The 14,607-nt window shown below is 34.9% G+C and overlaps 1 protein-coding gene across 4 annotated transcripts in view; it reads left to right on the forward strand.

The window, feature by feature from the left end:
* Positions 1-14,607, forward strand: part of Tps1 (Trehalose-6-phosphate synthase 1) — a 40,334-nt gene that overhangs the window by 15,654 nt on the left and 10,073 nt on the right. For all 4 annotated transcript variants that reach the window (XM_069821865.1, XM_069821866.1, XM_069821863.1 and 1 more), the window contains exons 11-15: positions 6,915-7,112; positions 8,522-8,711; positions 9,225-9,362; positions 9,457-9,750; positions 10,236-10,396. In XM_069821865.1, coding sequence (XP_069677966.1) covers positions 6,915-7,112; positions 8,522-8,711; positions 9,225-9,362; positions 9,457-9,750; positions 10,236-10,396 — 981 coding nt within the window. The remainder of the gene's footprint in view (positions 1-6,914; positions 7,113-8,521; positions 8,712-9,224; positions 9,363-9,456; positions 9,751-10,235; positions 10,397-14,607) is intronic.

The following is a 14,607-nucleotide window of genomic DNA, read 5'->3' on the forward strand; positions in this document are numbered from 1 at the left end:
AACAAGTATGTATATTAACATACAGCATACCAAGTGAAAAGGGACTAAATAGGGTTCTTTTGAGAGCTAAATCAAGGGGGAGAGTTAAACATAAAAGTCTCATATCATTGTGATCGTTTGTGAACTGTTTTTGAAATATTCATATAAAGATAAACAGATGGTAACATAGCAGCACATGTTCACATAACAGTAGCAGTTGAGTCGCAAAATTATGTACTGTATGTAAATGCATGAAAGTTCAGTAACCGAAAGGGGTCACAGAGGGACATTGGTGGCTGTGCATTTCCTCCTTCCTATGCTAGTCTTGCTTCTAATTTGTTTCTACCGTCACTGAATGCACAGTACTTCTTCCTGTCACACACTTTATTACTGACCTTCAATAAAATTACGGCCAAGTAACAGACTCTGTTACTTAACAGACCAATAAAGGACACATTTGCTGGTATTTGCTCTAAAAATCTCCCAACATCTCCCTTTTTTCCCTGGAATACTCGTTCCAAGATTCAATTAAAAATGTCACTTTTCTCAAAACCAATTCACAAAAGACCACAGTGATATTAGACTTTTATGTTTAGCTTATTGCCCTGAGTCATATCTCGAGAGAACCCTATTTGGATGCCTTCTACCTTGTATAACAGCATGTTTCTCTTCTCTCAGTCATCCATTAGAATTTAACAATCAAGTTTAATACAGTACAAGTTTTTTGACAGCATAATCTCAGTAAAAGAATATCATTGTAACATAGAGTTATATAAACTTTTAATAGTACATAGACATGTTTGCATTGCTAAGTCTAAGTCTTGTGTTGTAGATTTACTATTCTGTTCCAGTCTTGATAAAAAATTACAAGAATCAGGGAACATCAGTGCCCTCTATTTGACTGCTAGGCAACAAATGACTCATCCTCCAATGTTGGCCATTAGCAGAAGAAGAAGAATCATACAGAGAATAACAAAAAAAATTTACTCTAATCGAAATAAAGCAACATACATTAATTAGTTTTTAATTTTATGTCGTCATAAAGAATAAAATAATGCATCTTTAATGGAATTTATATGACTATAATGTGAACAGTTAATAAATTGCTAATTTGAAATAACTGGAGATGGAATTTATGGAACTGCCTCAGTGTCGTTATTATACATGGCATGGCCTCGGTTTCAGTTTACATGTCGTTCATTGTTAAAAATACTCTTATTGTAACCAGTAATAGTCTCATTGTAACTAATAATTGAACAACATTATAAAAAGTTGCATTATCCTTATTAAAATTTCTGTAAAAGAACAAAATATCACGTGTAATAAAAATTAGCTATTCCATGTGACAGATAGATGAACACATACGATAATTTAAAATTATTTTCATATACATGCAAAGTACTCCTAAGATAATAAAGTAATAAAGATACTGTAGATAAACAAAAACTAAAGTATGAAAAAAATCGATGGTATGTCGTTGCATACTGTAAGGAAATTAAGGCAATACACACACATACTTCATTTAGGCTAGGGTATAATGGAGTAAAAATCTGCAGATATGAATAATATTAATCAATATTGTAATTTTAACTTATGTATAGGTGTTATATGGAGGGCTAAAGTGTTAGCCTTTTTTCTTTCTTTATTAACGTTCAGAATCAGGTAAAACTATTTGTTATATATTATATGTACAGATTATTCACTTTGTGGCTTGTTCACAAAGTCAACTAAATTCATCCCCTTTCCCCTCATTTTCAGCAACGTGTAAACGTGGCTTTCAGTAGAATGTTTATTGACCTTGTAGTTTGCCAGTAAAAATAGGGTGAAAGTGCTGGCAGAGATAACTGTTTCGTAAGAAAGACATGTTCAACTTCGATGTTTTCAAGGTCATTTAGGTTATCGTCTAGTAAGAATTGGGTTGTCTAACTGAACACGTCACTGAAAGAAGAAGGAAGTGTTACTTATCTCAGCGAATTGGATCATGTATGTTTTCTAAATATCTTCGTAGTTCTTTCCATTTATTACTCCTGTAGCCAGGAACACCGAAATAAGAGTACCGGTATTAATTAATCAAGAATTTCGGGCAAAAAGAAACCGAAATGGGTAGATTGTTTATTTGACTGCTAGAAATGTAGAATACACTTAGGAGAGGAAAACGTTGTGTTAAAGCCCTGATTTTATGTAATTACATATTCTATTCCTATATGTTGATAAAAGAAAAACAAAAAATGTCGGCGAATTATACGAAAAGGTCGTTATTCCGAAGTTTTAAATTACATATTTTGATGTGTGTTAAATATTTAATATATGATCTTGAAGTATATTGCCTATTTTGAAAAAATAACACAAATTAATACTTTTTACCATTTTAATCTTGATTTCAATATCAGTTTGGGAAATGTTTATAATACCTGTCTCTCTATCTCTCGTGCATGCATCAATCAAACACTATTTTTGCGCCAGAGTAGACTCAGATTCTGACAATTATTAAAGAATGGACATCCTTATGCCATGTAGATAGTTTGTACATCCTTAGAGAGCGTGTAAAGAACAAATCCTAATGTGAATGGAGGTTCCATTGCGTATTTACTATATTGTTACTTAAATGAATTTAATTATTAATTGTGCTTCCAAAGAATTAAGTAACAATAATAAATTGTCATTTATTGATGTAATAAAATGTACGTGGACGTGAATTGTTCATTATTCTCCTGTTCATTTTATTTTGTTTTTGTTCCATTTTGTAGACAGAGTTTTGTTTCCTTTTTCTTGCTTACCTATTACCTATAGGTTAGAAGGACAAACAGAAACAATATAATAAATATTGCAATGAGATAACTGTAACAATCAAAAGGTCTCACAAAATGTGACAGTCATTAGTTCTCACAAAATGAAGTGTTTTAAGCTCAATGCAAGGCACTAGACAAGAACAACAACTTTTCTTACATGTTGTTGTTGTTTCAATGCCTTGCATCTAGCAATGAAGCCATTAGCATTCGTGTTCTCCAATACTTCTGTGTCTTCTGCAGATAGATATTGGAGTTTCCTCGATGAGATGTGTCTAAAGTTGTCCCCACCCGGAGATCCGATAGGGGGACAGTTTTACCTCCGGAATCTTGAAACTTAGGACACGTTCTCATGATATTTTGGCAGGATCATAACTGTTTTTACCAGGCACCAGTTTTACATTTTGGCAGTTTCATCGCCCAAAAAAAAAAAAAAAACCCAATATGAATGGAGGACCGCATTTGTCTTTGGTCATCGGGTCCCTCGGACCTAGCCGGGAGGATTACTTAAGTAAATCCACCGACCTTCCCCATCCGCCACTTGGGGGACGTCCCTCCACGTCATGACAGACTAGCGATTTATTAGAATATTTAATGGCATTTCCTCCATTGAGATGATACAGTTATACCGCTGTTACTCAGTCCCCATATCCTCATTCGTTAAAGCAGGGTGTACCACGAACAGGTAGCGGTTGGGATTTGGATAGGAGAGGCTATAGGAGACGCATCACTATCCCTTACATCATAATCAGTTTAAAAGTGGACTTTCCTCAGTATCATGGTGAAAAAAAATATGTTTAAATATTTCTAATACTTTTCGAGTTATAAATGAAACGTGAGACTGTCAATTGACTTGGTTATTTAAATATGGACAGAATGTCTTACCATCCACACCTGTGGAGTAACTGTCAGCGCGTCTGCCTGCAAAACCAGGTGGCCCGGATTCGAAACCCGGTCGGGGCAAGTTACCTGGTTTAGGTTTTTTCCGGAGTTTTCCCTCAACCCAATACGAGCAAATACTGGGTAACTTTCGGTGCTGGACCCCGGACTCATTTCACCGGCACTATCACCTTCATTTCATTCAGATGCTAAATAACCTAGATGTTGATACAGCGTCGTAAAATAACCCATAAAATAAAAGAATGTCTTACCTTCGGTAAGTTTGTCGCTCATTTTTCACAACTTAAATTTCCCAACTCTGTTTCCCTCGTAATTTCCACTTTTTTAAAAATTAGATTTATGGAATTTTGCATACAAGTGTATTTCATACTGGAGAATAAACCGTGCCTTTAGCACTGTTTCATTAGCCAGTGATTTTTACGTAAAAAATTAAGTTTTGCAATTTATAAAAAAAAACTCACAAAAATATTTATTATTTATATATTCCGTTGATGAGGGCAGAACTTGTTAATACACCCATTGTGAATAAAACAGGGGAAAAAGCATTAAAAATATTCACATTGAGCAAGATCTCAGAGAAACCTACTTTCCCTAAACAAATTGCACCCTGAATTTAAAAATATACTTATTCCTAACAGCAAAGCTTTTTGGATTCTAAAAATTGTTTATTGGTCTAGAAATAAATATTTTTTTAATAACCGTACCAAATTCCAGAAGAAAATTAATTCGAGTTATGTAGAAATGAAATTACGAATTTTACGAAATTTTTGCTAGCGAGTCCACACCTGTGGAGTAACGGTTAGCGCATCTGGCCGCAAAACCAGGTGGCCCGGGTTCGATTCCCTATTGGGGCAAGTTACCTGGTTGAGGTTTTTTCCGAGCTTTTCCCTCAACCCAACTGGGTGCTGGGTAACTTTCGGTACTGGACCCTGGACTCATTTCACCGGCATTATCACCTTCATCTCATTCAGACACTTAATAACCTAAGATGTTGATAAAGCGTCGTAAAATAACCTACTAAAATTTAAAAAAAAAAAAAAAAAATTTGCTGCGAAAGGTGTACATACCCCCTTAATAAAGTTTTGATTTTTTAAGCTACATATTTGTACATTTATTACATACTAGCCATACCCGTGCGCTCCGCTGCACCTGTTAGAAATAAATATAAAGTAATTACATAATTAAAATAGGATGTTTGATCCAGGGAACATTCGTGTTTGATAGAAGGATAAATCGTTTAATACGTTACTTAATTTAAATTGTACTTAAATGATTAAAATGGGATCATTTTCGTCCAGAGAGCACTCATTTGATGCAATGACAATTCCTTTATGTTTCTTATTTGTTATTACATGCAACCATAGTTTAATGAATGTACAAAATAGCCTATTAAGTTTTCTGTGTATAAGAAGTTATTTTAATCTTACCTGTCCTCGATTCACTCAGAAGTTACTATAATAACATTATAGCATTATGTCCATCTAGAGAAACTACACTTTCCAATGGTGAAATAACAATTAATTATACAAATCGGTTAATTTAACATCCGTTATTACTTCATACAAAGACAGAAACATTATCTGTAGGCTATCTTTCATAGCTTTCGATTGTTGCTGTCCAAGGCCCCTTATAGATGAAGTCATTTGTTTTTTAATTCATTACACGGCCTTAGATGGCAGTTATTTTAATTTTAAAACTCATTTATCTCATTAAATATCAGTCCTATCAAAATTTTTCAAGGAATAAAACTTATCGCAAATTATTTTTAAAGAAACTTTTGTTATGTAACATTTTTCACAAAAATCAATAATAAGCTAGATATTTCGATTTATTTAATTCAGACCCCCTTATAACGCCCCTTTTAAATAATGTATTTTGAATGCCATATAGCCTAAAATCTAAGTTACAACGAACTTAATTAATATTCCAATTTTCATCGATATCCGTTCAGCCATTATCGCGTGAAAAGGTAACAAACATACAGACAGACAGACATACAAACAAAAATTTCAAAAAAGCGATTTTCGGTTTCAGGGTAATTATATATGTTAGGACCAATTATTTTTGGAAAATCGAAAATTACCAGAAAAATTTCGGCTACAGATTTATTATTAGTATAGAGTTTGCCAGTTGTGACCACATATTTATGTATATATTTCTCACTTTCATATACATAAAATCCGGGCTCTGATTTATTACTGTGTAGGCCTACTTAATTGGCGATGTCAGTAACTTAAATAGCTAAACTTGATAACAGAGATAATACTAATTCGGCTAAGTTAAATTAATTTGGATATTTACTCAGTTTGCATACTGATGAAGTAAACTGGAGACACCGTTATATGTCCATTTCCTAATTTCAGCTTTATTTATATAGTACGAGGCGTATTCTTAAAGTAAGTTCCATTTTCAATTATAGCTGTCGCATCGCTGCAATCGTTATTTTGCGCATGCGTGTTTTCTTCTTCAGTCCTCAGTCAAGCTGTGCATGCAGTTTCAGAGCTTCAGTCCGTGTGTGTGGTTAGTTATGATCAGCTGAAATGTTTAAAGTGATTGAGCACCCCGCTGACTGTGAGATGCGGTCTGTTATCCGGTTCTTGAATGCGAGAAACATCAAACCAGCTGACATTCATCATCAGCTTTGTGAGGTGTATGGTGATGATGCCATTAGTGATGGAATGGTCAGGAGATGGGTTAGAAAGTTCAACGAGGGTCGCGTCTCTGTGCATGACGAGCAGCATACCGGTCAGCCATCTTTGATCAATGACGATTTGGTGCGTGCTGTCGATGAAAAAATTCATGAGGACAGGAGGTTCACAATTTCTTCGCTTTCCTTGAATTTTCCACAAATGTTGCGGAGTGGTTCGCAGGCGGGTGAATTCTACAATGAGGGGATAGAAAGACTTGTGCCACGACTCGATAAATGCCTCAATAATGGTGGAGATTATGGTGAGAAGTAATTGAAGTGTGGGGAATACAATGCTACTAAAATGGTTTGTAAATATTTTCCCGTTTACTTTCTACACCTTTTTGGAATTTACTTTAAGAACACGCCTCGTATCTACATAAATTCATAATATTTAATAAAATATCACAAGAAGAAATGATGAAAGGAAAATCTTATATTCTTGAGGAAAGTGAATTTCATTAATTATTTATATTCTTTAAATGTTACAGAAATGTATTTTTAATAATGTAATGTTGTTTATACCTGCCCTCATGATTAGAACTGAATGTGCCTTGTTACAGGGCTCTCACAATGCCTGAGGATGAAAGAACATTGCGAATGAATTACCTTCGCCGTCGTGAAAAGGCCAATGATGTGAACTTTTGGTTGCGGTCCTTTATGAAACAAATGGGTCCACAGTATGATGATGAAGATGCCGAGATCAAATCTATTACTATGAACCCCGTCACAGTAGATGATTTTGAGGACTACCTCGCAGAGTGAGTCTTCTGTGGTGGTTGATAAATTCAAATGATGTGTATTGTTTTGATTACCAAGTAACATATACGATTTCCAATTTAGTTACAACATTTTAAAATTTACTACACATATGCACGCGTCACACACACACACACACACACACACACACACACACACACACACACACACACACACACACATATGTAGTTGTTAAAAAAAGGCATTCAGTATTTCGAGAGGTGGTAACATTCATCACAACAAGAAAATAAAAGTGTAATAAATATGAATCATAAAATTAATATCTTTCAAGATATGAATACTTTTTCATCAACATCATAGAAGATGCTCAATGTGATTTCCATTAAAAGTAATGCATTCTTCTGCCCTACGTCTTAGGGACTCATACATTGTTATAGCCAGGCAACATTCAAAACATAGCACTTCCGTTCACGACTTGCATGTGACGTCATTGTTCTGCATGACTTAATCCCCACTCCAATCTGACCTGTAGGAGCATTTGATTTCTGCGTACTTTGAAATTTATGTTGCCAGGCTATATCCTTTTGTTTACTGCAATTCCGATATGATATTGTATACCTAATAAGAAACAAAAAGAACCCACATTAGAAGATATGCTGTTCTTACAATACATTGCTTCGTCAATGTAGGAGAAAATCAATGTTTACTTACTTAGATATGCATTCGGCAAGCATCATGTTTAGGTAGAGCATGAGAATCAAGGGATATTATGGACATTAAAAAATCGATCATACGGGAATGAGTTAATTCATTAAAAAAAATTGAGTGTGTTATAACGTTAATACAAATTAATTTTATTTCCTAGAATATATCTGTTTATAAAATGCAATAATAAATAAATGAGTAAGCAATTAAATATATCAATCAATCAGTAAATGAGTAAATCAATAAATAAGTAAATGAGTAAATTAATAAGTAAATAAATGAATAATTAAGTAAATAAATAAGTAAGTAAATAAATATTACCTTTAACTCTCCAGCAATATCATTAATATTTGCGCCGTTTTCAAAGAACTGAATAATATTTACTTTGAAATACTCAGATGTGAACGTGTTTGTAACATGATGTTTAACAGATGCAGAGGTTTGGATTCTCGTCGTCACAACAACAGATCACATTGTGCTGTTTTGCTGCTTTCTTTAGACTCAAACGCATTCTACTAAATCAGCAGAGCAGTGTACTAATTTCAAAGTCCTTGTTTCGCACAAAATGTAATTTTAAGATCCATGTTTATTAAACTATTTTTTTCTTGTTTTGATGAACACTACTACCTCTCAGAATATTGAATTTTTTAAAATGGAAATCACATTGATTATCTCCTATGATGTTGTTTTTCTTATATTTACATTTTTTTATTAATACATAATTGTATTCATCTGCTTGCTGCAGATACATCGGTCATACAAATAAGGTGGCACTCCTTCTGGATTATGACGGGACCCTTGCACCTATTGCCCCCCATCCGGACCTTGCAATTCTTCCAGTGGAAACAAAGAATGTCTTACAACGGCTGTCGAACATGTCAGATGTTTTCGTTGCCATCATCTCTGGTCGCAGTGTGGATAATGTGAAAGAAATGGTAACATCCTATTTCAACTAAATAACATCACTTTCTGATAAAGATGAAGTAAGTGATCATAAAATAAACTTTCAGAGGCTAAAATCATCGTCATCGTCGTCGTCATCATCATCATCATCACCATCACATCATCCTTGTGAGTCAGGCACCTTTGCTGATCGAGAGTTCTGGGTTTAAAGTTAGATTCTCTCAATCTGCTTCGGATGTTCAAATATTATGATTGTGGTGATGGCGGTGGCGGTGGCGGTGGCGGTGGCGGTGGCGGTGACGGTGACGGTGCATCTTTCATGAAGTTGGGTCATTTTCTATTGCCCTTTTCCGGCCTCTCATTTGCAAAAGTCGTTTCATATGTCTTTCTCATCTTCGTCTTTCTGTTACATAGTTATTTAAAAAGAAAATATTACTCAAAATTTAAGAAGGCTGTTATTATTATTATTATTATTATTATTATTATTATTATTAGTACTACTACTACTACTAATATTATTACTTTTATTAATAATAAACTTTCAGGTTGGCATTGAAGGCATCACATATGCTGGAAATCATGGTTTGGAAATTCTACATTCAGATGGATCGAAATTTGTTCATCCTGTTCCGATCGAACAAGTGGATAAAGTACGAGATCTTCTGAGAAGTCTGCAAGATAAGGTACTTTAATATTTTGTAAATAGCAAGAGAATAAATTCTGAACCAAACATAAAGTCACTGTTATCTAACAGGTGTTAATTGTCACCTATTTTAGGTGTGCAGAGACGGTGCATGGGTTGAAAATAAAGGTGCTGTTCTCACTTTCCATTACCGAGAATCACCCCGAAACACCCACGCGACCCTTGAGAGGCAGGCACGTTCACTGATCGAGAGTTTTGGATTTAAAGTTGGAATCTCTCACTTTGCTTTGGAGGCTCGACCTCCTGTCCAGTGGAATAAAGGACGTGCTTCACTTTACATCCTTCGAACTGCATTTGGTTATGACTGGAGTGAACGTATTCGCATCATTTACGCTGGAGATGATGTCACTGATGAAGATGCAATGCAGGTAACTAAAGTACTGTATGGATAATTTCCAAACAAAATCTCTTTTCAAATTCTCCTATCTTCAATATTTTCTCATTTTTCATTTATTTTTCCTTCACTTCTTTTAGTCTCTTATCTTTTTCCTTTTATCCACTGTATTCTCAGTCTTTGTAGGACATTTTTCACTGTCCCATTTCTAAAGTTAACTACAATTGATTCTTGTTTTAGAATAGACAGTTATAGAATGTGTTTTGTTTTTATAATGTTGGTACCGATAACATTTAGTTGTTCAGTAAGAATTTTTTTCTCATCTATGCCACAAACAATAAAAATTGGCTTAAAATTATGTATAATAGTTAAAATAGAAGAGTTGAATTATAAGCTAATTGGAAAAGATTAATTGAAGTAAATAATTAATTATGGGCTCCTTGTTAGAAACAGAAGACATATTGTACTGTATGATCTCTTATTATTTTTATAGACTTGATAAACTACTCGATGTTACAGGCTTTGAAGGGTATGGCAGCAACATTCCGTGTCGCATCTTCAAGCATCATACGCACTGCAGCTGAGAGACGTCTACCAAATACAGATTCTGTCTTGATGATGCTTAAGTGGTTAGAACGTCATTTGGGCATAAGGAAACCAGTTCCAGAAGATGGTAGCAGGTAGTGTGAAAGGCAGCTTAAATGTGTGCAGTTTATCCACGAAATATTCGATTACTCTTGTCTTCAACTTCACTTCTACAAGTTTTCTTTCCCCTTTCCTCTTGGCACTTCTTTAGCTTATATTTAAAATTAATTAAATGTAAAAGTGTATCTTATGTGTGCTTTCATCTGCTTATGCTCTTTGTCTGCAGACATAGAAAATGTAATTATTAAAGCTTACGAGACACAGAAACTATTATGGTGCTGTTATGTTTTGAAATAGCCAACCAGTTCTACAGAGCCGTTATTATGACGTGAGGTGAGAAAACAGCGTGTGACTCGTGTCCCACTGCTAGCGTGGTTTCCAGCGAGCGCATAACCATTTCTCCGTCATTTCTACAATACATAACAGTACTAACAATAAATGTTCAATAATTTAACTTACCATGCTCACAGCCATTGCTGAAAATGGCTCCCATTTGCCGCCACACACAACTGACATCTTTTGATAAACAAATGAACAACACTTTGAAGTTCCACATCATTGATAGCCTCGATTTCTTTTCATCTAATGTTTCTCCTGTAAGCACACAACGTTTTCGGCTTGATTTTTTGTTTTTCACAGAGCCTGTTTCTTTAAGTCTTTTAGCGAGTCTTCTAATTGTTTCGGCAGAAGGCATAGATCTGTATGGAATCTTTATTCGAAATTTACGTCTTGTTTTCACACACGTCCTTCTGTCTTTTATATGTACACACGTTCACGCAATGAGAATTTGTTGGTAGGTTTTACCTAAATACACACTAATCACTAAATTTTATACACTAACTTTGTACACTTGAAGAATCCAGATGTGACTACAGCGAATGCCATATGGCGACTGTTGATCTACTATGCCACTCCTCTAACAGACTGTGCAGTGAGCGGGTCACCAGTAACCCGTCATTTTCTCACCTCACATCATACTAATATCTCTGAACTAACAAGACAACTGTTAATGAGTTAATTTCGTAGCCTCCCCTCAAAGTACTCACACAGATCTCCATAGCTTGCAGACAAATATGAAAAAAGAGCTACTTAATAGTAACTTTCAGGGTGTGAAAACTTAAATTTGAGTGTTACATTAAGAAACAACAATGCATACTTGGAGAGATTCCGTTTGTTGCTCTCCTCGTGAATGCCCAGCTGTTCACGTGATGTGTAAGTTAAAAAAAAATGTTATGTTTTATTTAACGATGCTCGCAACTGCAGAGGTTATATCAGCGTTGCCGGATGTGCCAGAATTTTGTCCCGCAGGAGTTCTTTTACATGCCAGTAAATCTACTGACATGAGCCTGTCGCAATTAAGCACACTTAAATGCCATCGACCTGGCCCAGGATCGAACCCGCAACCTTGGACGTAGAAGGCCAGCGCTATACCATCTTGCCAACCAGGTCGACGTGTAAGTTAAGCATGTGCACTTAATACACTTCGCCAGCTGAGTGAGCATTATCTGTTCAAGGGTCTTCTAGCCTCCCAGTATATTTGTCCATTCATACCGTTCCAGAATTTTCTTACAGATAGTATGAGCAGCTAATATTTTGTATTCGTCTGTCTGCTGTGAAGATATAATAATGTGCGCAGTTGAGGGGAAGTTTAATGTTTATTAACAGTATTAATAGTACTCCACTGATTAGTGAGCTATGTTACTAGTCAGCGATGTATGCAATGGAGAGGTAAAGAAACTGGCTACCCTGCCCTATTATCTCCTGGCTTAGTTGCCTCAAGTGATGCCTTATTGGTGTCACTTATGAAGTTCCAACTAGTCTTCGAAATGTTCACTAAACATACAATAATACATAATCTTGTGAGAGTGCAGTCTAAAAATTCCTTCCTACTGTACTTCAATACATTTCTTTACTATATTAAGAAGTGATTTCTCGAAATCACAGTTTAATTATATGATACGTAAAGTGATGATTATGAATGTTCTCACGTTTCAGCCCTCAGATACATACAGTGTATCAGTTAATTACAATAATAATATTTTTATAATTCATAACGTAGGTGCACTGTCAGCAAAACAGCTAGAGCAGGGGTTCTTAACTTAAGGGTCCCAGTAACTTCCTGAAAAAAAAAATTAAATTAAAGAAGTGTTAATGTTGAACACCTCAATGGAAGGTCGCGATCACACAGTGATTGGTCTAACAGAGAAGTGGATAGCATTCAAAGGAAAGTTGAAACTGTGGAAAAAAAAAAATAGAAGACAAAAAAAGACTTCTTTCCCCAACTTTAAACCTGAGTCTGGAAGACAAAAACATTGAGCTAGCAGAGCTTAAAAATGTAATAATTGGACTTCTGCAAGAAACTGAATCTTGAGTTCGATTGCTACATTCCAGAGGATGTGACCAAGTACAGTTGACTCCGCAATCCATTTGATATTGATGTTGAAAACTTGTCTGAACACTTTTCAGACATTGTTGGTCTCCAGGAAGATCTCATTGAAGTCCAAAGGGATGAAACTTTGCTTCACAGTTTCCAAAAATAAACTGAATTACTATGTTCATTCTGAATAAAACTGAAGAAAGAAAAACCTATTTTAGACTAAGAAGTTATGAAAGTGTTACTTCTGTTTTCGACTACCTACCTTTGTGAAGCGGACTTTTCTACACTTTCTGTAATGAAAACTAAGCTTAGAAGCCGATTACAAGTAGAGCATGACTTGAGATGCTGCCTTTCAAAGACACAACCACGGTTTGAAGAGCTTTTAGCACTAGTACAAGGCCAAGGATCGCACTGAAGTAATATGAATACTTATTTTTGAAATTTTTTTATAAAGGATTTTTTATATTTTTATTCATGTCTTCCCACTATTTGACTATTGGAATTATGATTATATTTTATAATTATTGCTTATTATAAAATATTACAACTCTATATTAATAAATAATTGCTACACTTATTTACTTGTTTTTATTACAATAGCACTATTCAACTTCAAAATAGGCTCATGGGCCGTGGAAGTTTATCGCTCAGTTAATTTTGGGTCTTCCAAAAAAGGTTAAGAATTCCTGAGCTAGAGTGTCGGCTTTCCATTCTGGTATCCTGATGGGTCAAACTATAATTTATGGTGGGCAAAGACTGTTTGGTGGTAGATTTTCGCTGGGTACTCCCGTTTTCCCTCTCGACATTTCACCATTTGCTCATTAATCATCATCATCATCAAGTCGACCTGGTTGGCGAGTTGGTATAGTGCTGGCCTTCTATGCCCAAGATTGCGGGTTCGATCCCAGGCCAGGTCGATGGCATTTAAGTGTCCTTAAATGCAACAGACTCATGTCAGTAGATTTACTGGCATGTAAAAGAACTCGTGTGGGACAAAATTCTGGCACATCCGGCGACATTGATATATATCCACTGCAGTTGCGAGCGTCGCTAAATAAAACATAACATATCATCATCATCATACTGTGTTAAGTAGTTTGCCTCCTCTGGTGCACCAACGGCAACGCCTTCATGGTAGCTGAAAGAACTACAAGCTTTGGTACGTCACCTACTAGATGGGGATGGATGAATGACGAAAGAAATGCGCGCCATTGGTTAAAAAAAAATAATCCATAACCTTATGTTCCATTTATGGAACATAATGATACTAATCTCATAGTCTTTGACTTTGTCCTTTAACATTTGCTATTCTTGTTAGAGTTTTCACTTTCTTTAAGGGTCCCTACTATGTATCTGTATCTTCATCTTAACTTATCTATTCACATAAAATCTAGAAACTGATGAATTTTATTAATAAATATGTTAGATTTACTGATGGCTACTACAGTAGTTCATGAACTAAAAAGGGAGAGAAGCAACCAATTGCTTGACACATCATTATCGTTCTGGCAATGAAATGAAATTTTTATGAAAAATTCTTAACACAGTTCATAACAAATGAACATATTGTGTATAATAAATGTACTCCGGACATCATAGTCGTATTTTTTTGGGTCCATACATAAATTAAAATTGATTATGATTAAATATGAGGGCTTCATAATTTCCATTATTCAATAATAGAGAAATATAAGGTTCTGTAAGATATGCTGTAAAACGGACATAATATTATGTTAATACATACATTTTTTATAATATCATAATTATTACGGTAATATTAGGAACAAATGTATGTCTTAATCTGACAAGGATTGTAATTCATCTGATCATGGGTGTAACATTATATGGAAATGTTTGAAATTAAACTGA

The sequence above is a fragment of the Periplaneta americana genome, chromosome 3, assembly GCF_040183065.1.
Source record: "Periplaneta americana isolate PAMFEO1 chromosome 3, P.americana_PAMFEO1_priV1, whole genome shotgun sequence".
Taxonomy (NCBI): Eukaryota; Metazoa; Arthropoda; class Insecta; order Blattodea; family Blattidae; genus Periplaneta; species Periplaneta americana.